This window comes from Martes martes (genome assembly GCF_963455335.1).
Source record: "Martes martes genome assembly, chromosome: 6".
NCBI classification, from domain to species: domain Eukaryota; kingdom Metazoa; phylum Chordata; class Mammalia; order Carnivora; family Mustelidae; genus Martes; species Martes martes.
Genome location: NC_137893.1, coordinates 611,767 through 636,473, shown reverse-complemented (window position 1 = coordinate 636,473; position 24,707 = coordinate 611,767). Strand labels below are relative to the sequence as shown.

The window sequence follows — 24,707 nt, the reverse complement described above, 5'->3', positions numbered from 1 at the left end:
CAGTGGAGACGGGATGAGGAGTGTGCAGATTTGGTTACAGTCTGAACGTAAAGCAGACAGAACTTGGGGCTGGTCGGATGTGGAGGTGTGGAGGGAGGAAGCAGTATGCCACGGTTCGTGACCTGAGCCACTGCGGGGAAGTGGGAGACAGGTGGGGGAAAGGCGATCGGGACAGGCAAGCCCCGATGCTGTCAGACGTCCGTGTGCAGGGGTCCAGGCGCAGTTCACATGGGAGACCACCGGCAGGAGGGAGGACTCAGCGGGAGCAGGGGGGGCAGCTGTCAGAGCCTGCTGTCATCGCTAAAGGAGTGATTTTTGATGGGAAAGAGGAACAGCTCATATTCTGATGCGAGGAGGTGGGAGAACGACACAGAGCCAGCAAAGGAGACTGGGAACAAGGGACCAATGACAGCCCCAGGTCACAATGCCCTTTCTAGTCCAAGTGCAAACACAATCATGTTGGACACGAAGGTGCTATAATCCAACACACTGCCCACACTCACCACAGGCATGGAAACCAAGCCCGGGGGGGCTGCATCCTGCCCAGGCCCCCACAGCCTCCCTGGAGGAGCAATGGGCAGCTGACCCCACCCAGCCCCACTGCTAGAGCTCCGGGACCCAGGAGCAGCTGCCTCCCACTGTGCCGACGGGAGCGCCAGGCTGGGGCTCGGGGACGGCCTGCACCCCTGTCCATGGACCAGACCACTTGCATCCAAGGACACGTGAGTTCCAAAGAGCGCAGCCCATTCCCACATGGAAGGGTACTTGCGTACAAAGACCTCTGCGGGAGCAGATAATGAACACGTGCTTCGCTGTACATATGGACACATGTACCGATGTTCATGGGTGTGCCTGCGCTTACGCATATGGACATGCTTCTGAATCGTGCATACTTGTGTGCATGTGTCTGCACTTACTGTATGCATGTGTGTAGTGTACGTGTGCACATGTGTACTATATACACACAAGAGTGCATTACTACATGTATACATTGCTAGATGCATTTACGTGTGTACCGTATATTTACTATACTTGTGTGTGCTGTGCACGTGTATGTACGTGTGCAGTGCATGTGTGCTCTGCACTGTGTACATGTGTATGTGCGTGCTGTGCACATGTGTGCATGTGTGTGCAGTGCAGTGTGTGCATGGGCTGTGCATTTGTGCCGTGTGTGCACTGTGTGTCGCTATGCATGTCTGTGTTGCTGTGCACGCATGTGCATGTGTGTTGCTGTGTGCCCACGTGTGTGTATTTCTATGTGTGTGTGCATGTGTGTTGTGTGTGGCTTGCACGTGTGTGCGGCTGTGAACGTGTGTATGTGCGGCTGTGCACATGTGTCTGTGCACTAGTGTGTCTGTGCAGCTGTGCAGGTGGTGCGTGTGTGTGGCTGTGCACGTGTGTGGCTGTGCATGTGTGTGGCTGTGCATGTGTGCTTGTGTGTGTGTGGTTTGTACATGTGTGCGGCTGTGCACGCATGTGCGGCTGTGCACGTGTGTATGTGTGGCTGTGCACATGTGTCTGCGTGCTGCTATGCACTTCTGCTTGTGTGTGGCTTGCGTGTGTGTGTGTGTGGCTATGCACATGTGTGTGCAACTGTGCACATTTGTCTGTGCACTGGTGCGTCTGTGTGGCTCTGCACGTGGTACGTGTGTGGCTGTGCACATGTGTGCATGTGTGGCTGTGCCGTGTGCTTGTGTGTGGTTTGCACGTGTGTGTGCGGCTGTGCACGTGTGTGCGTGTGTGGCTGTGCATGTGTACTTGTGTGTGGTTTGCACCTGTGTGTGCAGCTACGCATGTGTGTGTGCGGCTGTGCCCATGGTTCTGTGCTAACACACTGACATGGGGCACTCAACTGCCAAGTACATGAGATGAGGCATAAACTATTCCGTATGCTGCTGCCTCAGACCCCCCCACGCTCGCCTTCTGGAGCGATCCTAGGAGATCTCTGTGTGCTCAGTGACCTAAAGCTCAAACGCCCCACACAGTCCTCGCCTCACTTCTCACCTCACCTGACAAAACTCTCCAACACCCCCGTGCTGCTACCACGGGGCCCCTCCTCGGCTTGGCCTGCAGGTAGAGCTCTCGGGACAGAGGGCCCGAGCGCACGCCCCGCACGGTGCCCCTGCCCGGAGCCAGCCCTGCCATCCAGCTCCCCCTCCGTCCTCCGGCGCAGAAGCCGCCTCCCCAGAGACAACAGCACGTGAAGGCGTCTGCCCACGTCCTCTGCCCCCCCACCTGCCCTCTCTGCTGTGCTCCCCACAACTCATAACCACTCACCTGCCCGTCTGATACAGGTCCGCCTCTCCCCACTGCCTGGAAGGAAAGAATAATTCCCCTTGCCTACGTGCTTTCAGAGTTCCACAAAAACCACAGGTTTCAAAATAACACAACACGGAAGCCTAAACCAACGAGCCTATCGTGTCAGCTTCACACACAGCCCGGGTCCGAGATCTGAACGTCTCATGCGCTTTCCGCACAGAACACCCACCTCGGACCCCTGGCTGGTCTCCGGGTCGGAGCAGTGAAAATTCTCCCAAGCCCCGTTATAAAACCAAGTCTGCTGAAGGATGAGTCATTCCCTTTGCACGTTTTTTAAATATATTTTCAATGTTCATCTACCTTGAAGTGCTTTCTGCCTGCACTCCTCTAGTCTCCACGTTACAACGTGATCTCGTGAGGCAGAACAGAGGAGAAGCGGACTCGCTGCGTTTCCAAACGCCACAGCAGTAACCGGCTCGTGGTGGCCTCCGAGGGTCAGAGGCTGCAAGAGGGAAGAGACACAAAACTCTCAGAAACTACACACGACACTTAAAGAATAAAAACATAACAGCATGATCTCAAACCTCAGAAATCAAACGGACTGAGTTTTTCAAACACATTCAGTCCCCATACCCACGTATTAAAATCCCTGTTACTGTTCTACTCGGTCATTCTCCCAAGTGAGCCCCCTCACTGCAACGCAACACCGAGAGTCACACTGGTAAGACGACGCGGTCACCTCGCTCTTCCACTTCCTCGAGAGGCGCTAACTCGGCGAGTGCTTCCCCCATCCCTGCCGGCCGCCCGAGAGGTGAGGCTGTGCCGGACAGTGAAGGACACGGCAGTGACGCCAAACCCCAAGAGGAGGGCAGCGTCCGGGCTGCCGGCTGACCGGGCGCACGTCAGAGGGTGCTGGGACGAGCACGGGACACAGGGTGTGAAAGGCTGGGCGCCGCGTGCGACTGCCCACAGCGCCGTGGGAAATGGGAAGCCAGCAGCGAAGGCTCGAGCAGCAGCAGGAGACGAGCAAACGCGTCTTCAGACGTTCGGCACTGCTGCGAGTACGGAAGAGGGACCACAGCGGGGACAGTGGGGCGCAGTGTGCCACAGCAAGCACAGTAAAGGCCTGAGCTGGGGCGGCAGGGACGGAGGCGGGAGGAGACACAGACCCGAAGACTCTCAGACCCGTGGGCACGGCGGGGTGGGGGAGGGACGGAAGCATCGACGATCAGTGCTCCGGGCAGAGACCCTGGGTGAGCGGGGGCACGAGCAGGGGGCACGGGATCAGGAAAGAACACGGGCCGTCTGGGCGGCGGGAAGCAGGGACTTTCAAGCTGGAGGGCGGCGGACAGCAGGCACGTCGATGCAAAGCCATCGCTCCGACGCGGGAACGGGGAGAGCTCCGTCTCCGGCCGCGGCGGCCAGTGCGTCTGCACCAAGCTCCTGATGAGAGCAAGAAAGCGGGGAAATTTGCCAAGAACATGCAGATACACTCTTAAGACATCAGAGAGCAATGAAGGCGACAAAGGATTAAGAACAGAGAAGGAGGAAACAGAGGAGGGGCCCAACACGGAGGCCATTCGCCCAGGAGGACCTCTGTCCAACGGCGGGTTTCTGACAATCCCAGAAAAGGCAGTTGAAACCTGAGACGCTTCCTCGAGTAGGAGCCCCAAAATGGTGTAATTAAATGCACCCTTTTCAGGCACAAACAGAACTCTCTTATTGGGAAAAGAGCAAAGAATTCCACTGCCTGACAAAGGACTTCTGGGAACGGGGCTGGCGGCCTTCAGGTTGAGGCCTCCACGCTGGCTTTTCCTTTAAAACACTACAAATGGGGACACCTGGGTGGCTCAGTGGGTTAAGCCTCTGCCTTCGGCTCAGGTCATGATTCCAGGGTCCTGGGATCGAGCCCCGCATCGGGCTCTCTGCTCGGCAGGGAGCCTGCTTCCCCCTCTCTCTCTGCCTGCCTCTCTGCCTACTTGTGATCTCTGTCTGTCAAATAAATAAAATCTTTAAAAAAAAAAAAACACTACAAATGGATTTTAATAAGTTTCTCCTTAAAAAAAAAGCATACCGCCTACTAAGGTAGGAGAGAAGGGCATGTTTTCAAATGCCCAGGCCTAGAGCAATGACCCAAAGGGCCAGGCCCCGGGAAGGAAAGTGAACAGGCAACAGACGATGCTCACAGGCCCACCTTCGAGTTCTCACAGCCCAACTGGATTAGTGACCTGGGATTGCCAGTGCCCTCAGCCAGCCAGCTACGAGAAGCAAGCGTAAATTCTCTCTGAAGGAAGTTCGGATCATCCAGAGCCCCAACTGGCTGTGCATTTTATCACACATAATGTCCAGCAGTCAATCAGAACTAATCAGGTATTCAAGAGTCAAAAACCAAGAGAAATATTAACCCTGGGAAACACCCACCCATGGGTCATCCAGATCCAGCAGGCCTTGAAACCAAACCAGAACTGATCCGGATCACAGAATTACTAGATAAGGACATCAAAGCGATCATTATACTTCTTTTCCGCACGTTCAAAAAGTTGAATGGAAGTGTAAAAAAATCAATAATTAATAATCTTCTAAAACAAAAAACACCAGACCAAGACGGATCCACCGGTGAATTCTACCCAATACTTAAGGAAGAAATTTTACTAATTCTCTACAATCTCTTTCAGAAAACTCAAGAAAGAAAATGGAGGGAAACATTATTTTCAAAAGAAGCAGAGGAAATATTTCCTTACTCATCTTATGAGGCCAGGATTACCCTAATACCAAAACCAGACAAAGACATCGCAAGAAAAGAAAATTAAAAACCGTATCTCGGGGCACCTGGGTGGCTCAATGGGTTAGGCCTCTGCCTTCAGCTCAGGTCATCGTCTCAGGGTCCTGGGATCGAGCCCCGCGTCGGGCTCTCTGCTCAGCAGGGAGCCTGCTTCCCCCTCTCTCTCTCTGCCTGCCGCTCTGCCTACTTGTGATCTCTGTCGGTCAAATAGATAAATAAATCTTTAAAAAAAAAAAAAAACCATATCTCTCATGAATATGGATGCAAATCTCAACAAAATATTCAAAATACCAGCAAATCAAACCATACAATATATTAAAAAATTATACACCGTGACCAAGTAGAATTTAGTCTACTTGGTGATGTAGACTAAATGATCTACTTGGAGACGTAGTCCACACATGCAAGTCTGGCTGCATATTTGCACATTTGAAAACCAATTAATCCATCACATCAACAGGCTAAAGAAGAAAAATCACATGAAAATATCAAAAAATGTTGAGGTGCCTGGGTGGCTCAGTCAGGGAAGCATCCAGCTCTTGATTTTGGTTCAGGTCATGATCTCAGGGTCGTGAGACTGAGCCCTGCGTCAGGCTCCAGCTGGGCCGGGAGCCTGTTTAAGATTCTCTCTCTCCCTCTCTCTCTGCCCCCACATTCACACGTGCTTGCACTCTAGCAAGTAAGCAAACGAACAAATGAATAGAAATAGGAGCTGCTTCACAGTACAGTTTATTTAAGAAATGGAGAAAAAAAGCATTTGACAAAATCCAGCAGCAATTCATGATAAAAACTACCCATATACTAGGAATGAGGGGAACTTCCTCAACCTTCCAAGAGTATCCACAAATTACCCGAAGCTAATATGTGAACACGTGAGAAACTACAAACTGTCCTGCCAAGATTAGGAACAAGACAAGGACATCCCCTCTCACCACTCCTCTCCAACATTATACTGGGAATCTGAGCTCATATAATAACACAATAAAAGGAAATAGAAGGTATAGTAATGGAGAAAAAAGAAATAAAACTGTCTTTATTCATGGATGGCATGATCATCTATGTAGAAAATCCAAAAAAAATTGGCAGGCAGCTCTGGACACTAAGCACTTACAGCAAGGTTGCAGGATACAAAGTCAATATACAAAATTCCACTGCTTTCCTCTGTGTCAGCAATAAATAAGTAGATTTTGAAATTAGAAACACAATACCACTTACATCAGCACTCGAACAAACGAAATGCTAACAAATCTAACAAAGTTGTGTAAGACCTCTGGGGTGCCTGGATAGCTCAGCCGGTTCAGCACCCAACTCAGTTTTGGCTCAGATCATGATCTCAGGGCCGTGAGACTGAGCCTCAGGTTGGGCTCCATGCTGGGCATGGAATCAGCTTAAGATCTTCTCTCCCCTCTCCCTCTGCCTCCCCTCCTACCCGCACGTGCTCACTTTCTCTATTAAAAAAAAAAAAAAATAGGGCACCTGGGTGCCTCTGTTGGTTAAGCATCTGCCTTCAGCTCAAGTCATGACCCCAGGGTCCTGCGATCAAGTCCCGCACTGGGCTCCTTGCTTAGAGGAGAGCCTGCTTCTCCCTCTGTCCTTCCCTCTGCTTGTACTGTCTCTCACTCTCTATTTCTCAAATAAATAAATATTTTTTAAAAATTATATAAGATCTCTATGAGGAAAAATAAAACTGTTGAAAGAAATTTTAAAAACTAAATGAATGGAGAACTATCCCATGTTCATGGATAGAAAACCTCAATACTGTCAAGATGTCAGTTCTTCCCAACTTGATCTATAGATTTAATCTAATTCAAATCAAAATCAACAAACTGTTGTACCATTAAAATTCCCACTAGCAGTGTATGAGATCCAGCTCCTCCTCATCCTTGCCAGCATGTGGTATAGTCAACTTTTAAATGCTAACTATACTAATAGGTATATACTATTTGCTTATTTTGCTGTAATTTGCATTTCCGTAATGACATGATGTTGAATATCTTTTCATGTGCTTATTTGACATTTGCATATGTTCTTCAGTTATCTATCTTCAAATCTTTTGCTCCTTTTAAAATCGGGGTATTTATTTTATTAAGTTAAAAAAATTTTTTTAATTTAATTTCTCTTCAGTGTAACAGAATTCATTGTTTATGCACCACACCCAGTGCTCCATGCACTATGTGCCCTCCTTAATGCCCACCACCAGGCTCACTGAACCCCCCCACCCCTCCAAAACCCTCAGTTTGTGTCTCAGAGTCCACAGTCTCTCATGGTTCATCTCCCCCTCCCCTTTTCCCCAACTCCCTTCTCCTCTCCATCTCCCCATGTCCTCCGTGTTATTTCTTATGCTCCACAAATAAGTGAAACCATACGATAACTGACTCTCTCTGCTTGACTTTTATATATATATATATATATATATATATATATAAAATTTATATGTATAAATTAAACAACTAAAATTAACTTAAAATTGAATTTAAATAAAAATTAGATTTTTATTTTTTAAAAAATAAATGTTTGGTAGAATTAACCTGTGAAGCCATCTGGTCCTGGACTTTTATTTGTTGGTAGTTTTTTTGATTACTGATTCAATTTATTTGCTGGTTATCAGTCTGTTTTTCTATTTCTTCCTTTTTCAGTTTTGGTAGTTTATGTGTCTCCAGGTCGGAAGTTGGTACAATCATGGTGCTCACTTAATTTGTATCTCTTTTGTTGGGGATAACAGTCCCTGTTTAAACTTGTTATTCCATCATGGCTCCAAAGGAAGTCCTTATTTTTTGCTCCTGGGGGTCGTATGGGGAATGAGCACTCTCATACATTAATGATGAGAATGTAAACTATTTCAAAATTTGGCATAATCTTAAAAATCTAAAATGTACACAAAATTTGACTTGTCTAATCTGTAGGAACATATTCTGTAGAAATAAAAACACAAATGTGCAAGAATAAGCATATAAGGACATTTATTGCAGTGGTTTGCACCAACAGAGAAATAACCTGAACACTCAGTTTGGGGGGAACAGAAGGCTGTATCATGGCACTGCTGTCACTACGTCTCATGTTTTGTTCTGTAGGCATTTTAAGTCAGAAAAGCAAGCGTATAAGAGACATACCAACAAAATGCAATGAGCAGATGTCTTTTAAAACCTGACTCAAATAAACCAACTATAATCATTAATATCTGAAAAATTACTAGACATTAAGTCCTTATCTGTTCAAGATACATACTGAAATACGTAGAAGGGAAATGCTAAAATATACTGGCTTGGGTTTAAAATATCCCAGTCAAAAACATTTGGAAGATTAACAAGAAAGGTAAAATAGGAATGATTATTAAAAATACGTAATACTGTATGTTATCTATACTAGAATTAAAATTAAAAAATAAAAATGTGTGACAGGTACATGGCACTCATTTTACTATCTTATTTTTGTTATGTTTGAAATGTTCTACAATAAAAAGACAAAACAAAAGAAGTTACAGTGGATAGTTAGCCCATTAAAACATAACTATTTTTTAGACTCAAATGTGGACCATATTTGAGTACAGAAGAAAACATCACAAGGTAAAAACCAAAGTTCTGACAGAAGATGGGTGGGAGACACTGAATGTGATTCTTTTTAATTTGCACTATTCCTTTGGTATGGGGTAAACTTTGTTATGGAACTTTGTAAGACGAATGTAATGACCTTTAAGAATTATATGCATGTAGGGGAAATAAAGCTTAATTTTGGGAAAAAAAAATCAACAAACTGATTTTAAAGTTTATACAGAGGCAAAAGACCCAGAATGGCCACATAATACTGAAGAACAATAAAGTTGGAAGACTGACACTACCCACCTTCAAGACTTATTATGAAGCTAAACTAATCGAAACTGTATGATACTGGCAAAAGAAAGGACAAATAGATCAATGGAAAAGAAGAGAGAGTCAGAAACATAGTCAAATGAACTTTGACTAAGGAACAAAGGTGATACAATGGAGAAAACTATAAACTCCTTAAAAATAACATGGGAGGGGGTGCTTGGGTGGCTCAGTCGTTAACTATCTGCCTTCAGCTCAGGTCATGATCTCAGGGTCCTGGGATCGAGCCCCACGTTAGGCTCCCTGCTCAGTGGGAAGCCTGTTTCTCCCTGTCCTGCTCCCCATGCTTGTGCACTCTGTTGCTATCTCTCTCTCAAATAAAATCTTTTAAATACATACATACATACATACATGGGAGAAAACACAGATGACTTATGTTTGGTGATAACTTTTCAGATAAGACACCAAAGGCACGATCCATGAAAGTAAGAACCAATAGGCTGGACTTCCATTAAAATTAAAAATTCCTGTGCAGAAGCTTCCTGTGCACAGAAGGAAACAGTCAACAAAACAAAGAGGCAACCCACGGAATGGGAGAAGATATTCACAAATGACAATACAGACAAAGGGCTGTTATCCAAGATCTATAAAGAACTCCTCCAACTCAACACACACAAAACAGATAATCATGTCAAAAAATGGGCAGAAGACATGAACAGACACTTCTCCAATGAAGACATACAAATGGCTGTCAGACACATGAAAAAATGTTCATCATCACTAGCCATCAGGGAGATTCAAACCAAAACCACAATGAGATACCACCTTACACCAGTTAGAATGGCTAAAATCAACAAGACCATAAACAAGTGTTGGAGAAGATGTGGAGAAAGGGGAACCCTCTTACACTGTTGGTGGGAATGCAAGTTGGTGCAGCCACTTTGGGACACAGTGTGGAGATTCCTTCAGAAATTAAAAATAGAGCTTCCCTATGACCCTGCAATTGCACTACTGGGTGTTGACCCCAAAGATACAGATGTAGTGAAAAGAAGGACCATCTGTACCCCAATGTTCATAGCAGCAATGCCACAGTCGCCAAACTGTGGAAAGAACCAAGATGCCCTTCAACGGACGAATGGATAAGGAAGATGTGGTCCATATACACTATGGAGTATTATGCCTCCGTCAGAAAGGATGAATACCCAACTTTTGTATCAGCGTGGACGGGACTGGAGGAGATGATGCTGAGTGAAATAAGTCTAGCAAAGAGAGTCAATTATCATATGGTTTCACTTACTTGTGGAGCATAACAAATAACATGGAGGACATGGGGAGATGGAGAGGAGAAGGGAGTTGGGGGAAAGGGGAGGGGGAGAGGAACCATGAGAGACTGTGGACTCTGAGAAACAAACTGAGGGTTTTGGAGGGGAGGCGGGTGGGAGGTTGGGTGAGCCTGGTAGTGGGTATTAAGGAGGGCACAGATTGCATGGAGCACTGGGCGTTGTGCATAAACAATGACTCTTGGATCACTGCATCAAAAAGTAATGGTGTACTTTATGGTGACTAACGTAACATGATAAAAAAAAAAAAATTTTAAAGAGAAAGTAAATGTTAGTTTTCACCTTACAACGGGAACAATAAACAGGCAACTACTCTCACAAAAATAATAAATAAAAATTCCTGCTCCATCAAAGACACCATCAAGAGAATGAGCAGACAAACCACGGGCTGGGATAAAGTATTTGTTTAAGACACATCTGATAAAGGACTATTTCCCAAAATATACAAAGAACTCTTAGAAGGCAACAATAAGAAAATAACCAAGTTAAAAAATGAACCAAAGACCATAACAGACACCTCACTAAAGAAGATACACAGGTGAAGGGGTGCCTGGGTGGCTCGGTGGGTTAAAGCCTCTGCCTTCAGCTCAGGTCATGGTCTCAGGGTCCTGGGATCGAGCCCTGCATCGGGCTCTCTGCTCGGCAGGGAGCCTGCTTCCCCCTCTCTCTCTGCCTGCCTCCCTGCCTGCTTGTGATTTCTGTCAAATAAGAAATAAAAAATCTTTAAAAAAAAAAAAAAAAGAAGATGATGATGATACACAGGTGACAAGTAAGCAAAGTCCACGTCAGGAGTCTTCAGGGACATACGGATGAAGATGACGGCGACACCACTCCACACCGCCCCGAGGAACAACATCCAGGACTCCGACCACTCCAAATGCCAGTGTGGGTGTGGAGGGCCGGGAACTCTCATTCACAGCTGGTGGGGATACCAAACGGTACAGCCACTGTGAAAGTCAGTTTGGCAGTTTCTTACAAAAATAAACCATCTCTTACCGCACGATGACACAGCAATCACGCTCCTCAGCATTCACCCAAAGGAGCTGAAAATTTGTGTCCACTCAAAGCCCACCACGATGTTTACAGCGGTTTCGTTCGTAAGTGCCCAAACTTGGAAGCCGCAGGGAAACAGACTTGCTGATCCAGACAACTGAAGAGAGAGGAGCCGTCACAGCATGAGAAGACACGGAGGAACCGTCGGCACGGGTCGCCCAGTGACAGAAGCTGGTGTGAACCCACCCACGGTGGGACCCCAGCTCCGTGACACCATGGAAAAGGCACAGCAGTCAGGACAGGGAAAGATGGGCCGCTGCCGGGGTGGGGGAGGGAGGGAAGAAGGGGGCAGAGCGCAGGATCTTAGGGCCGTGAAAACTCTGAGTGGTATCCTAACAGCGGACACACGCCACTACACATCGGTCCGAACCCACAGAATGCACAGCGCCTGGAGTGACCCCTGAGGTCACTGTGCACTCTGGACGACGACGACGCGCCCGCGGAGCTTCATCAGCTGCAACCAACGCACGATTCTGGTGCCGGGTGTGGGCGGTGGGGGCGGCTGCGTGTGGCGGGCAGCCCACGGGCCACACGGCCCATCCCGGCACCAGCCCCTCAATTCTGCTGTGAACCTAAAACTGCTTTTGAAAAATTAGTAAAGTCTTGGGGCGCCTGCGCGGCTCCGTCGTTCAGTGTCTGCCTTCAGCTCAGGTCATGCCCTGCAGGCCCCGGGGTCGAGGCCCTGCTCGGCGGGGCACCCGCTTCCCCTCTGCCTCTGCCCCCCCACCCCTCACGCTGTCTCTCGGTCACCGCGCTCTGCCACATCAGGAAGTCGTCTTCAAACAAGAGAAAATGAAAAATAATAAAGTCTCACCATTTTAAAAAAGGATAAAGAGGAGCCCCTAAGACGGACAATGGCGCCGAAGTATCAGGGCAGGAGGTGCCACCGCGGACAAGGACGCTCCGCTGCCACCTCAGCCTCCACGCGGGGCCCAAGGACGTGGTGCCGGACAGGGGGGCGGGCGCGGGGGACCAGCTCGGGCACAGCGCGGGGCGGGCGCGGGGGACCAGCTCGGGCACAGCGCGGGGCCGCGCGGGGGCCGCCCACGGAGCCGCCGTCCGCCCCGTCTGCGCCGCCAGCGAGGAGGACGCGGGACGCGCGGCGCCAGAGCCTCGGCGCCGGGGAACCGCTCCACGGGGACGTCCAGCGCCGGCGCGGGGCCGGGACCTCCGGAGCAACGCGTCTGCGCTCGGACGATGCGAGGAGGACGCGCCGGCTCCAAGCCCGGCGGCCCGGGACGCGCCCGCGGAAAACGAGCCCCGGCGCGGACGCTGGGTCAGACGGCCTGTGCGGGGCGGCGGACAGCGACCCCGACGGCCGCACATCCGTAGGCCGGGTCGGCGCGGGCGGACAGGGCACCGGCCGGCCGCGCGCCAGGAGGCCCCGACGGGCCGAGGACAGACGGACGCGGACCGCACGGGCCTCCCGCGTGGCCTCCGGCGGGCGCAGAGCACGCGAGCCCCAGCGCCCGGGACGCCTTCTCGGCGGCCCCCGCCAACCCGCGCAGACGCGCCCGGGACTCGGCCGCTGGACTCTCGCCCGCTGGACTCTCGCCCGCACCGAACCGCGCGCGAAGCCGCCGCCGCCCGAGGCCGGACGCGAGACGCACCCGCGGCCGGAGCCGCACGGGGAAGCGCGGGGCCGCCCGGGCGCTACGGCGCAGGAACCCGCCCGTCGGGCCAGTCGCGCTGAGACTCATAATACAGCGCATCGCGGCGCGACCACAGGCTCCGGGGGGCCCCCGGGCGGCTCCTCCTCCCACTGAAGGGCGCGCCCGCCGCGTCGGAATCAGGAGAGACCAGGCCTCGGGGCCGACTCGGCGCGGGCCCGGCTGTCGCCACTGGCCGCGGCTCCCGAAGCCCAAAGGGAGGAGAAAGAGGCCGAGACCACAGATGCGGACGGAATGGACTCTTCTCGTCCTGCACACTGAGACCTGCGCTCCGACGGCGATGCTGCTCCAGAAACAATTCCTGAAGGAAAACTAACAGTATCTTTAAAACTGTCAGTTTGATGTAAAAGATTCTGCAATAGACGTAATAAACTTCCTTAAATGTGTTATATTTAAAACCGACAAAAACTGAACTTGTCTTGGTTACCTTCACATGAACCCTTCTGGCGTCCATTACTGAAGATAACGAGGTGACTCCAGGCAGTTTACTTTCTGGAAGGCCACCACTGGCACAGTGTTTGCATTTCTCCTGCAGCTGGTCCTGGAGTCCCCCGGGGCGCTGTCACCCCGACAGCGTCCGAGCAGCGGGCACGGAAGGCAAGGCTGCCCGTGTCATCGGATCTAAGAAAACACACACACGCCTTTCTAGATACCTGGTACGAAGGGTCCTCGGTGCTCCACACACAAAGCATGTTCCCATCTACGGGGAAAGCACAGTACTGAGCGCTACAAGCAAGCTGGACATGGGCCACAGGCTCCTTTGAGGCCACCAGGCCTTTCTCTGTGACCACGTCACCGAGGCAGCCGGCATCAGCGCAGAGAATCCCTTGTGTGTCTTCCATCTGCGATCTGAGGGCACAGGTGTGCAGAGGACAACTATGGGACGGCACCGAACGCAGACACCACAGCTCGTCACACCCACTTACTCACCGCCCCCCCCCCCACTCCCAAGACATTACTGAAGGTCCCGGAGGTCACTCGCTCACACACACACACACACACACACACGACTGCTACTCGTCCCGCGGGCTTTACAACAGACCTTGACTCGAGGCCCGTCTTCCTGCTTGACACGCCTCCCGCGGCCGGCAAGCGGGCAGGAGAGCACCTCCCAGAGGCGCCGACGAGGCTGGTCCTCAGCGCACGAGCCTGGCACTAGCACTGAGGAGTGAACAGAAACTCATTACTGACATTGATCACTACTACAGGGCCCTCGAGAGACGAAATCATTTCCCAAACCTTCACGCAAGCTGGTCGTGAAGTGCAACATTAACCTAGACCCCCTGCCGCCTCCCTTGGGCTTGTTCAACGGCGTCACAACATCGTGTCCTCTAAGTCGATTACCTCAGGTTACACAATCACTGACCCCCGGACTCCATCTCACAAAAGCATAAATGGATAAAACGTTGACAAAACTAACAACCCGCTTCAGTCTGCCCACCTCCCAGTTAAGGACTCCGCACGCGCTCTCTCTTCCTGTCCTCGAGTCGTCCTGATTCCTCTCTGCCACGCCTCACTCCAGGCACTAGCCTGAAAAGCTCACCCACAGGATGCGCTGACGTGGTTATGGACAAAGGGTTTAACCATCTGGTCACCATCGCGGCCGAGCGGACTCACAGGACCGGTTGTGTGTCACGTGCTGGCTTCATGGGAAAGGGGTGGTCCAGACAAAAGAAAACCAGGTGGCGGTGCCCAGCAGAGCTGGGATGAGGTTACAAGCGGGGACATCGTCCAGTGGGGACAGCCTGCTGTGCTCCGCAACAGACCAGAGGGCTTCCACGTCAGCTCGGGTCAGGACCGGCGGGCCGGTGAAGGCTGCGCAACGAAGCGATTCAGGAAAATGTACGCTTCAACCTGGCGCAACGGACAGGTATCGGGATCGCGGGATCGGGAGGGACGGGGTGGGAAAGACAGAGGCCCAGTCCCCGCTCCATGCACAGGGCTCTGGCTCAGGGAGCCTGGACAGCAGATGACTCTCCGTTCGACCCTTTCTACATCTAGATCTCTCTTCACGGCACAAGCATGTTCTAGTTTCCAGGGACAAAAGCCCACACGAGTGTCAGTCCTTTCCTTCCCTGTTCTGTCGTATCCAATCTATACCTAGGCCTGTCCTTCTTCAAGAGGACTTTGGCCTCAATACCCAAAAGAAAGATCACGCAAATCTACAAAACAATCTAGAAACCAACCCCTCCCCCACCAACAGTGGTGAGGACACCACAGACTGCCCACACCACCTCTTTCCCGAAGGGCAGTCTCCCCCAGGCCCGGCGACACCGCGGCCCTCAAGGCCAGCAAATCTCAACTCCGCGCCCACCATGCCGGCCTGCTCCTGGCTCTAAGAAAAGAGCTGCCTCTCCTCACCTCAAACGTCTCTCCTGTCTCAAGGTTTCCCCTCAAGCTGTCCACCTGCCGGCCTCTCCCCCTTCAGGTCTCAGCTGAGTGCCATGACACCTTCTAGTGCCCCCGGCACCTCCTTGGCCTTCACACACCCTGACCCAACTGACCCGTTCAGAGGCAAAATACGGGGCCGGGGTCAGGGCACCGGGCTGCAATCCTGCGGCTCCACGGTGCCGGCCCAGATGGGCCCAAGAGTTTCCAGGACCATGCACGGGGTGGGCCTTCCCACGGGAAGCCTCCAGGACACCTGATGGGGGGCTGGGCCTGCAGGACACAGCACCCAGGTGCTGGCAGCGGGCCACAGGCACCTTCAAGCGCGGGGGCAGCGGTCACGACCGAACAGCACAAAGGAGGCCAACGAGACTGCGCGCCCGAGCTACGCTACTGAGAAGCGACCCAGAAGCGGGCAGCGAGCGAGCGCGCCAGCAGGAGAGCCGACGGGATACCCTGACCGCAGCTTCTGTGAGGCCGACGGACCAGGCGAGCGGAGAGATCTGAGAGGTAAGGTCGTCAGTCGGGGCTTGTGCTCGCGCTCCCACAGAACAAACAGTCTCTGTTAAAACAAACAAGACGCAATTGTCATAGACTTGAAAATTCTGCGAGAACTTGGGAGAAAAAATAAAAACATTCTCGATATTTTAATGCACAATCTTCTCCAATTCATAAACTTGGTTTTTATTACTCTTGCAACTGCCAAGACATGGAAAGGAGTTTCATATAAAAAAAAAAATAGCTAAATGTTTTAAGGGTACCAAGATTTGCTTTGTAGGTTTGACCATTTTAAAGGAACCAGTGCCCAGCCCCGGGGCCAGCATGCAGCTGGTGATGAGGGGAGAGACCCCGACGGACGCAGTGAAATGACTGTGTGGCTCCTCCAAGTGCTTCCCCCAAACATAAAATATTGTAAGAAACGTGTAAGAATATATCAAAAATTATAACTGTTTAAAAAATTTTTAAGAATCTCCCCACTGGGGCGCCCAGGTGGCTCAGTAGGTTAAAGCCTCTGCCTTCAGCTCAGGTCATGATCCCAGGGTCCTGGGATCGAGCCCCGGATCGGGGAGGGGGGGGGTTCCTGCTCAGCAGGGAGCCTGCCTCCCCCTCCCCCTCTGCCTGCCTCTCTGCCTACTTGTGATCTGTCAAATAAATAAAATCTTTAAAAAAAAAAAATCTCCCCACTGAATAGATGAGGAAGATGTGGCATATATGTAAAGAGAGTATCACCAGCCGTCAAGAAGAATGAAATCTTGCCATTTGCAACGATGTGGATGGAACTAGCGGGTATTATGCCGAGCGAAACAAGCCAGAGAAAGAGAGGTATCACGTGATTTCACTTCCATGTGAAAAAAACAAAGAAAAAAACAGAGGACCCCCCCCCCGAAAGAAAAGACTCTTAAATACAGAGAGAAAACTGGTGGGGAGGGGGCAGTCGAGGGTGGGGGAAATGGATGAAGAGGACATCCCAATCCCAGACTTCAAGCTCCACTACAGAGCTGCGATCACCGAGACAGCAGGGTCCTGGCGCAGAAACCGACGCAGAGATCAGTGGAACAGAAGAGAGAGCCCAGAAGTGGACCCTCAACTCTACGGTCAACGAATCTTTGACAAAGCAGGAAGGAATGTCCAATGGAAAGAAGACAGTCTCTTCAACAAATGGTGCTGGGAACACGGGACAGCCACAGGCAGAAGACTGACACTGGACCATTTCCTTACACCACACACAAAAATAGACTCAAAATGGTTGAAGGACCTCAATGTGAGACAGGAATCCATCCAAATCCTTGGGGAGAACGCAGGCAGCAACCTCTTCGACCTCAGCCGCAGCAACTTCTTCCTAGGAACATCGCCAAAGGCAAGGGAAGCAAGGGCCAAAATGAACTATTGGGATTTCATCAAGATCAAAAGCTTTTGCACAGCAAAATACAGTCAACAAAACCAAAAGACAACTGACAGAATGGGAGAAGATATTTGCAAACGACATGTCAGATAAAGGGCTAGTGTCCAAAATCTATAAAGAACTTAGCAAACTCAACACCTAAAGAACAAATAATCCAATCAAGAAATGGTCAGAGGACATGAACAGACATTTCTGCAAAGAAGACATCCAGGTGGCCAACAGACACATGAAAAAATGCTCCACATCACTCGGCATCAGGGAAATACAAATCAAAACCACAGTGAGATCCCACCTCACACCAGTCAGAACGGCTACAATGAACAACACAGGAAACAACAGGTGTTTGTGAGGACTCGGAGAAAGGGGAGCCCTTGTGCACTGTTGGTGGCAATGCAGGCTGGTGCAGCCGCTCTGGAAAACAGTAAGAAGGTTCCTCAAAAAGTTAAAAATAGAGCTACCCTATGACCCAGCATTGCACTACTAGGTACACAAGTACTAATTCAAAGGGATATGTGCACCCCTGTTTACAGCAGCATCTCTACAACAGCCGCACTACAGAAACAGCCCACGTGTCCATCGACTGCTGAATGGACGAGGAAGACGTGAGGTATCACCTCACACTGGTCAGAGCGGCTTAAATTCACAGCACAAGAAACAAGCGGTGTCACGGAGGATGCAGAGGAAGGGGAACCCTCGTGCTCTGCTGGTGGCAATGCAAACAGGTGCAGCCACTCTGGAAAACAATATGGAAGTTCCTCAGAAAGTTAAAAATAGAACTGCCCTATTATGAGGGCTCCTGGGCGGCTCAGTTGGTTCCGCATCTGCCTGTGGGGCGGGTCGTCCCTCAGCGGCCCGGGATGGAGTTGTGTTATCAGGCTCTCCACTCAGCGGGGAGGCTCTTCTCCCTCTCACTCTCCTTCTCTCTCTCTCTCTCAAACAAACAAACAGACAGACAAACACACCTGCCCTCTGGTCCGATAATCTCACTACTGGGAATTTATCCTAATACAAAAACTCTAATTCAAAAGGAGACAGCACCTCTCTGTTTACAGCAGCACATCGACAATAGCCAAGTGACGGCCACAGCCCAAGTGCCCACAGACTGATGAAGGCTACAGAAGACGACACACACACACACACACACACACACCCCGGAGTGTCACTCGGCCACCAGAAGGAATGGAATCTCGCCACTTGCAACAACATGGATGGAGCCAGAGAGTATTACGCTCAGCACAATATGGTTTCTCCCAATACCGGATGATCTCACTCAGGTGGAATTTAAGAAACCAAACAAATGAACAAAGGGGAAAAAAGAGAGAGAAAGAGAGAAACAAACCAAGAAACAGACTTTCAGCTACGGAGAACATACTGCTGGTCACCAGAGGGGAGATGGGTTGGGGGCTGGGGGAGACCGGTGATGGGGATGAAGGAGTACATGTAACATGATGAAAAAAACCACAATAAAAAAGACTTTTAAAAATAAAAAGATAGGGGCGCCTGGGTGGCTCAGTGGGTTGGGGCCTCTGCCTTCGGCTCAGGTCATGATCCCATCATCCTGGGATCGAGCCCCACATCGGGCTCTCTGCTCAGCAGGGAGCCTGCTTCCTCCTCTCTCTCTCTGCCTGCCTCTCTGCCTACTTGTGATCTATCTGTCAAATAAATAAATAAAATCTTTAAAAAAAAAATGAAAATAAAATAAAAAGATAAACAGGAGCAATAAATTCACAAGAGGATTAATACCAGGGCCCAACAAAAACTAGTCATCAAGAAATACAACATAAGACAAAAGAATATCATTTTTCATCTACCAACTTGGCAATAACTAAATTATAAAACAAAAATGTCCTGTGCAGACATTTTCCACTGGTAAGAAAATAAATATGCATAAGCTTTGGCTATTTGGTAATGTTTATCAAAATATTTTAAGAACTAGATATCAGGGGCGCCTGGTGGCTCAGAGGTTAAGCCTCTGCCTTCGGCTCAGGTCATGATCTCAAGGTCCTGGGATCGAGCCCCGCATCATGTGGGGCTGCTCAGCAGAGAGCCTGCTTCTCTCTCTCTCTCTCTCTCTCTGCCTGCTTGTGATCTCTCTGTCAAATTAAAAAAAAAGAACTAGATATTGATTCATAAATGTTCATCCTATAAACTTAAAACAAGCAAATCATCATACATTTCCCAAAATCCAGTTCTTCAAGGTGTCCAAAATCGCACTAATTAGAATATAAAATGCAATGGGCGTCCTTACCCTCAGTGGGACACAGTGTAGACATCATGACAGTTTACTCTGCCTGTCAGTGAGAACCTTCTCAGTGCAAATTAGAGAAAGCTCAGCCGGACGGACCTTAAAGAAAGGGCATCTCCGGAGGGGCAGGCCTTTAACTGCAAGGTGTGTACAGGGCTCCGTGCAGCAGCCGGAGCCGGCCAGCCCGGCCTCTCCATCTCTGAGCTGTGACTGCCTGTACCTGGCTCTCCTTTGTCCTTTCTGTTGCCACTCGCTGGCCAGCAGCCCCCGCAGCCGCTCTCTCATGCTCTGGTGCACTGGGAAGCGTGACCATCTCTTCCTGTCAAAGCCTGAACATCCTCTATGAGTTTGGGCCAGTTTGAGCCATTTCTCATCTTTGAATTTACCATGTGATCAGAAGGATAAAACTGTGCTGACAATGTCATGGTCACGTGTCATGCAACTGTGACCCCTGGGGCCTGGCCAGGAGAGGGAAAAGACAGGCCTCTCAAGGAAATGCAAGTACTATTGCCGTAAAAAGAGCAGATACTGACAAAGAAAAAAAAAACAAAAAACCCATGTTTGTCTAAGACTATATTACCATTTAGATGTTCAAGAAGGGCAAAACTACAATAAAATACATCCACAATAATATCATGTCATAGTACACAAATCCACAAACACAAAACACATTCCTCAGAAGACACCACTCGGGGAATGAAAAGGCAAGCCACAAAGTCGGAAAGAGGAGCAACACAGAAAGCTGACAAAGACACCCAGAACGTACAAAGAACGCGTACAGATCTTCAGAGAAGCCAACAGAAAAATATGCAAAAGGCACTTCACGAAAGATCTCCAAATGGCCAATTAACTGGAGAAGATGCTCATCCATATTAATGGCCAGAGAAATGCAAACTGAAATGAGAGGCAAAAACCACAACCGCGCCAGAATGGGTAACATCAAAAAGACCAAGAAAAGAACACTGAGTACAGAGGAGCTTCCAAACCCCGTGGGAGGAGTCAGGTAAGCCGGAACCACCACAAACCTAGGAGCAATTCCCTGCCAAGGACACAATGAACCACAAACACATGCACCAAGAAACGCGGACCACAGAACATCCATCAGGATGCTCAAAGCAGCACTGTCCAGGAGTCCAAAATCGGAAACAGCCCAACTGCCCACCTGCAGCAGCCCGGGGGGAGAGGGGTGTATTCACGGCAGCGTGTCCACAACAGTGTCTGCTCAGCAGCGATCTAGCAGCCGGCGGGGCTGGACTCAGAAGCCTCTGGGAAGGAGGCAGGTCCGCAGGGCTGTGGGATGCCGACGCCTCGTGTTCCCGGACCCGCGCGTGATCACCTGCATTTACTCGGGACCAATTCCCAAGCCCGGTGGAGTTTTCTCAGGTTTGTAGCCGGGCGTTTTCATGCACTATGCACTGCACCTGGGGCACCACCTTCACTGTCTGGGCTCCACCATCCCCGTAGGATGCTGGCTGCCGGGTTGCAGGATGTTCTCTCTGAGATGCACCGGTTCCCAGGCCAGTCCTTGTTACTTGTCCATACGCAGCCTGAGGGGAATTCAGGTCCATAAGGAGCTCCTTCTGGACCCACCATCAAGGAATGACTGAACTCTGAGGTATGAATGCAATGTCCTGCTTAGATGCTGCCAACAGCCGCCCGTCCTTCTGAAGATAAAGACCAAGCTCGTGGCCCAGCCCAGCTGCTGGAGCTCATCACCGCATCCCCACCCCATGCGCCTGGCCCCCTGCGCTGTCCTCCTGTGACCCAGCTCATTCCTCAGATTTGCTCGTCCCGCAACACAGGTGGGAGCTGTGCAGGTCCACTTACACACAGAGTCTGTCGACACAGCACGGTACGGCAAATACACCTTCCTTAGCGTTTCTCTCACGGTCTTGTAAGAATACAGGACACGGTACATACACCGCACGAGGTGTGTGTCAGCCAGCTGTTGACGCTACGGGGAAGGCTTCCCCTCCACAGTAAGCTATCAGTACTCAGGTTTCAGGGAGTCAAATGTTACACACAGATCTCCCACTGTATGGGGGAGGGGAGGGGGGCACACCGAACCCCCGTGTTGTTCTAAGGTCAAGTGTATATAGATACACACACAATTATATAACTGATTAATGTCTAGCTCTGGGAAAGTTAAAAAACGTGTCTATTGTCTCACTACCATACCCTAGCGGGATTGGAGGTAAGCATTCAGCACATATCTGAATCGTTAAGGAGAGCAGGGGCCATGTGCAGTCACGGTGCTAAACCCCGTATCAGCAGACCGAGACCTCACACCTAATCTCACTGCAGTCTCCATCCCCAGGAACGCAACTTCTCACACTTGGCTGGGAACTTCCTGGTCACACCAGTGTGGTCGTGGGGCCCACAGACCCCTTCTGTTCCCCGAGGAAGGCGGCCTTGCCTGAAACAGCGCATGGTCGATCACTGTCCTTCTGACACCCTTCCCAGCAACAGAAGCCTCTCCTTTCCTACAGCTCAGCAAAGCTCCTTCCTAGGCCCGACGGGGATGCTGCCCGACTCACGCATCATGCAACGGCCAACATGATCTTTAAGTTTATTCACTTGAGTTTTTGTGACTTAACAGATTCCGCGGCCCAGACGGGATGTGAGGCCGTCTCTGGCAGCCTCCAGGACCAGGAGAAACACAGGCGTGGTACCCCGAAAGCACTCCGAGTTCTCTTTGTCCCTGCTTCCAAGGGCCCTGGGTGAGCTCCTCTCAGCTCTGAGCTCCTGGCCGCCCCGGATTTCCAGTTGCCCCCTTGGTTGCAATCCCTCCCCACATCCTGTCCCCACATCCTGTCCCCACATCCTGTCCCCACATCCTGTCCCCACGCTGCCCAGATTCCATACTGCGGACTGCGGTGGTTATCAGGCTGGATCCTGGATCGAACTGGGCCCAATTTAAGCTGGACTAGGCCCAGCACAAGGCCTCGGGCGAATAAAACTGTGTCGTCAGTAATGCCGGTAGCTCCTGGGAATCTCGGAAGCCCACGAAGCTGGAAACCCCGCGGGCGCTGGTCAAGCGTGTAAAGGCCGCTGGACAAGATGCTCCGAGAGAACGAGCTCGTCCCAGACTCGGCCAACGGGATCGCAACGGACGGATCCTCGGCGGTTCGCTCTGTAGCCAAAGAAAACAGAAAGTGGTGCACGTGACGCCGAAGCAGCTACCCCGGGGCTCGAACCGGGCGCCGCGGAGCCGGGCGGACGGCGGGCGAGGCCGGGGGCACCCGACCCGACACGCTCCTCCGCACCCGCTGCAGCCCCTTCCGGAGTCACTACATGTCCGCGAAGGTGCCGTTACTCTTCGCGCTCAGCTGCTTTGATATCAAAACCAAAAACACGGTTTTTAAAAGAAAAGGACGACACGCCCTTCCTTGCAGACGCTCCGGCCGCCGCGCGGCGCCACGGCTCGCGTCCCCCCGGCCGACCGGCTTCCCGGGCTGCGCGCGGCCGGCGGGTGCCGCCTCCCGCAGCGGCCCGAGACCCGCCGCCCCGGCCCCGTGCTTTCGGGCGGGGCTGCACGGACGCCCGCGGCCGCGCAAGGACCGGGACCCGAGCGCAGAGGCTCGCGCGGACCCGGTCCAAGGCCCGGCCGGGGCCCCTTCCCGCCGCGTCCCAAACGCACGGCGCCTCCCGAATCGGCTCGGAGGGCCTCCGGGTTCCTACGGGCCCCGAGGACAGGGGACGGGCGCCAGGACAAGCTCGCGTCTGCGGCCACCGGCCTCTCACCGGGGCCCGCGAGGGGGACGCGGAGAGCGCCGGACCCGCGCCCCGCCCCTCCCCGTCGCCCTGGTTACCAGCCGCCGCGGCGCCGCACCCACAGCCTCTCGTCATTTCCGCCAGAGACCTAGGACACTTCCGCTTCGGATTGTGCCTCACTTCCGGGCGCCGCTCACTTCCGGGCGCCGCTCACTTCCGGGCGCCGCTCACTTCCGGGCGCCGCTCACTTCCGGGCGCCGCCTCACTTCCGGGCGCCGCTCACTTCCGGGCGCCGCCTCACTTCCGGGCGCCGTCTCACTTCCGGCTGCTCCGGCGCGGCGGCCCAGCCGCGGCCCGGATGCTCCAGACCCGGCACCCCTCCGGGAGCGGCGGTAAGTCCAGGGCCAGGGCTCCCGCGGTCCCTCGCTCCGGGCAGGGCCGTCGCCCCCAGAGCTGCCCCTCCGCCCGGCCTCGCGCTCGGGCTCCCGCCTGCCGGCCCCTTCCTCCCGCCTCCCCTTTCCCACCCTCCCCCGCGGCTTGGCTTCCCCGCCCTCCCCGCCTCCCCTCCCCCGTCCTCCCCCGCCCCCCTCCCCTTCCCACGCAGTCCCGCTGCCCCCTCTCCGCGGTCCTCCTCCCCTGGCCTCGGGGGACCCGCCCCCGCGCGGCGGCCTGGGGCGGCTGGGCCCGCGCCGAGCGTGCCCTCCGGTCCTCGTGCAGGGCGTCCGCGGGGGAGCAGGCGACTGAGGCGGCGGGCATGGCGGCGGCCTGGAAGCGCGCGCTGCTGGTCCTGCTGGCCTCGCAGGTGGCGGCCTCGGCGAGCTCCTCGGAGGAGGACGAGGTGCCCGGAGAGTGGGTCCTGCTGCACGTCGTGCAGGGCCAGATCGGAGCCGGGAACTACAGCTACTTGAGGCTGAACCACGAGGGGAAGATCGTCCTTCGGATGCAGAGCTTGAAGGGCGACGCGGACCTGTACGTGTCGGACAGCACCCTGCACCCGAGCTTCGACGACTACGAGCTGCAGTCCGTCACGTGCGGCCCGGACGTGGTGTCCATCCCCGCGCACTTCCAGCGGCCCGTGGGCATCGGCATCTACGGGCACCCGTCCCACCACGAGAGCGAGTTCGAGATGAAGGTGTACTTCGACCGCAGCGTGGAGCGGTCCCCGTTCGCCGAGGCCGCGGCCTCGGACGGCAGGGACCCCGGGCACAGGCACGCGCAGGCCCCCGAGGACGCGCCCCAGGAGGAGGAGTCCGTGCTCTGGACCATACTCATCAGCATCCTGAAGCTGGTGCTGGAGATCCTGTTCTGACGGCCCGAGCGGGCCCCGCGAGGTCCGCCGCGGTCCCCCCCGAGCCCGGCCACGCTGCCCCGGCGGGCCTTCGGTCACTGCTCTTGGAGGACGGAGAAACAAAGCCATACAGTTTCGTTACCTCATATACCCCAAAAGGAGGGAAAACAGCGAGAACGATGTGGTTTTTTCCTCCAAATGTCAAAATTCCTGTAAAGGGAATACGCACAATAAAACGTTTAAACTCGTGTGATTCGCGCGT

At 52.5% G+C, this 24,707-nt stretch overlaps 2 protein-coding genes across 2 annotated transcripts in view; one reads left to right on the top strand and one right to left on the bottom strand.

Annotated features, from left to right (window-relative positions):
• Positions 1 to 15,208, bottom strand: part of WDR27 (WD repeat domain 27) — a 128,360-nt gene extending 113,152 nt beyond the window's left edge. Inside the window, exons 1-4 of the mRNA XM_080807066.1 lie at positions 14,349 to 15,208; positions 13,950 to 14,068; positions 13,561 to 13,756; positions 2,620 to 2,761 (exon numbers count right to left, since the gene is read on the bottom strand). Coding sequence (XP_080663192.1) covers positions 2,620 to 2,761; positions 13,561 to 13,749 — 331 coding nt within the window. The 5' untranslated portion in view covers positions 13,750 to 13,756; positions 13,950 to 14,068; positions 14,349 to 15,208. The remainder of the gene's footprint in view (positions 1 to 2,619; positions 2,762 to 13,560; positions 13,757 to 13,949; positions 14,069 to 14,348) is intronic.
• A 6,793-nt stretch (positions 15,209 to 22,001) lies between these two features.
• On the top strand, positions 22,002 to 24,698 carry LOC308344102 (UPF0669 protein C6orf120 homolog). The gene is made up of 2 exons (XM_080805520.1): positions 22,002 to 23,549; positions 23,875 to 24,698. The coding sequence occupies exons 1-2, from the start codon at positions 22,738 to 22,740 to the stop codon at positions 24,464 to 24,466; spliced, it is 1,404 nt and encodes a 467-aa protein (XP_080661646.1). The 5' UTR covers positions 22,002 to 22,737; the 3' UTR covers positions 24,467 to 24,698.
• Positions 24,699 to 24,707: the final 9 nt, after the last annotated feature.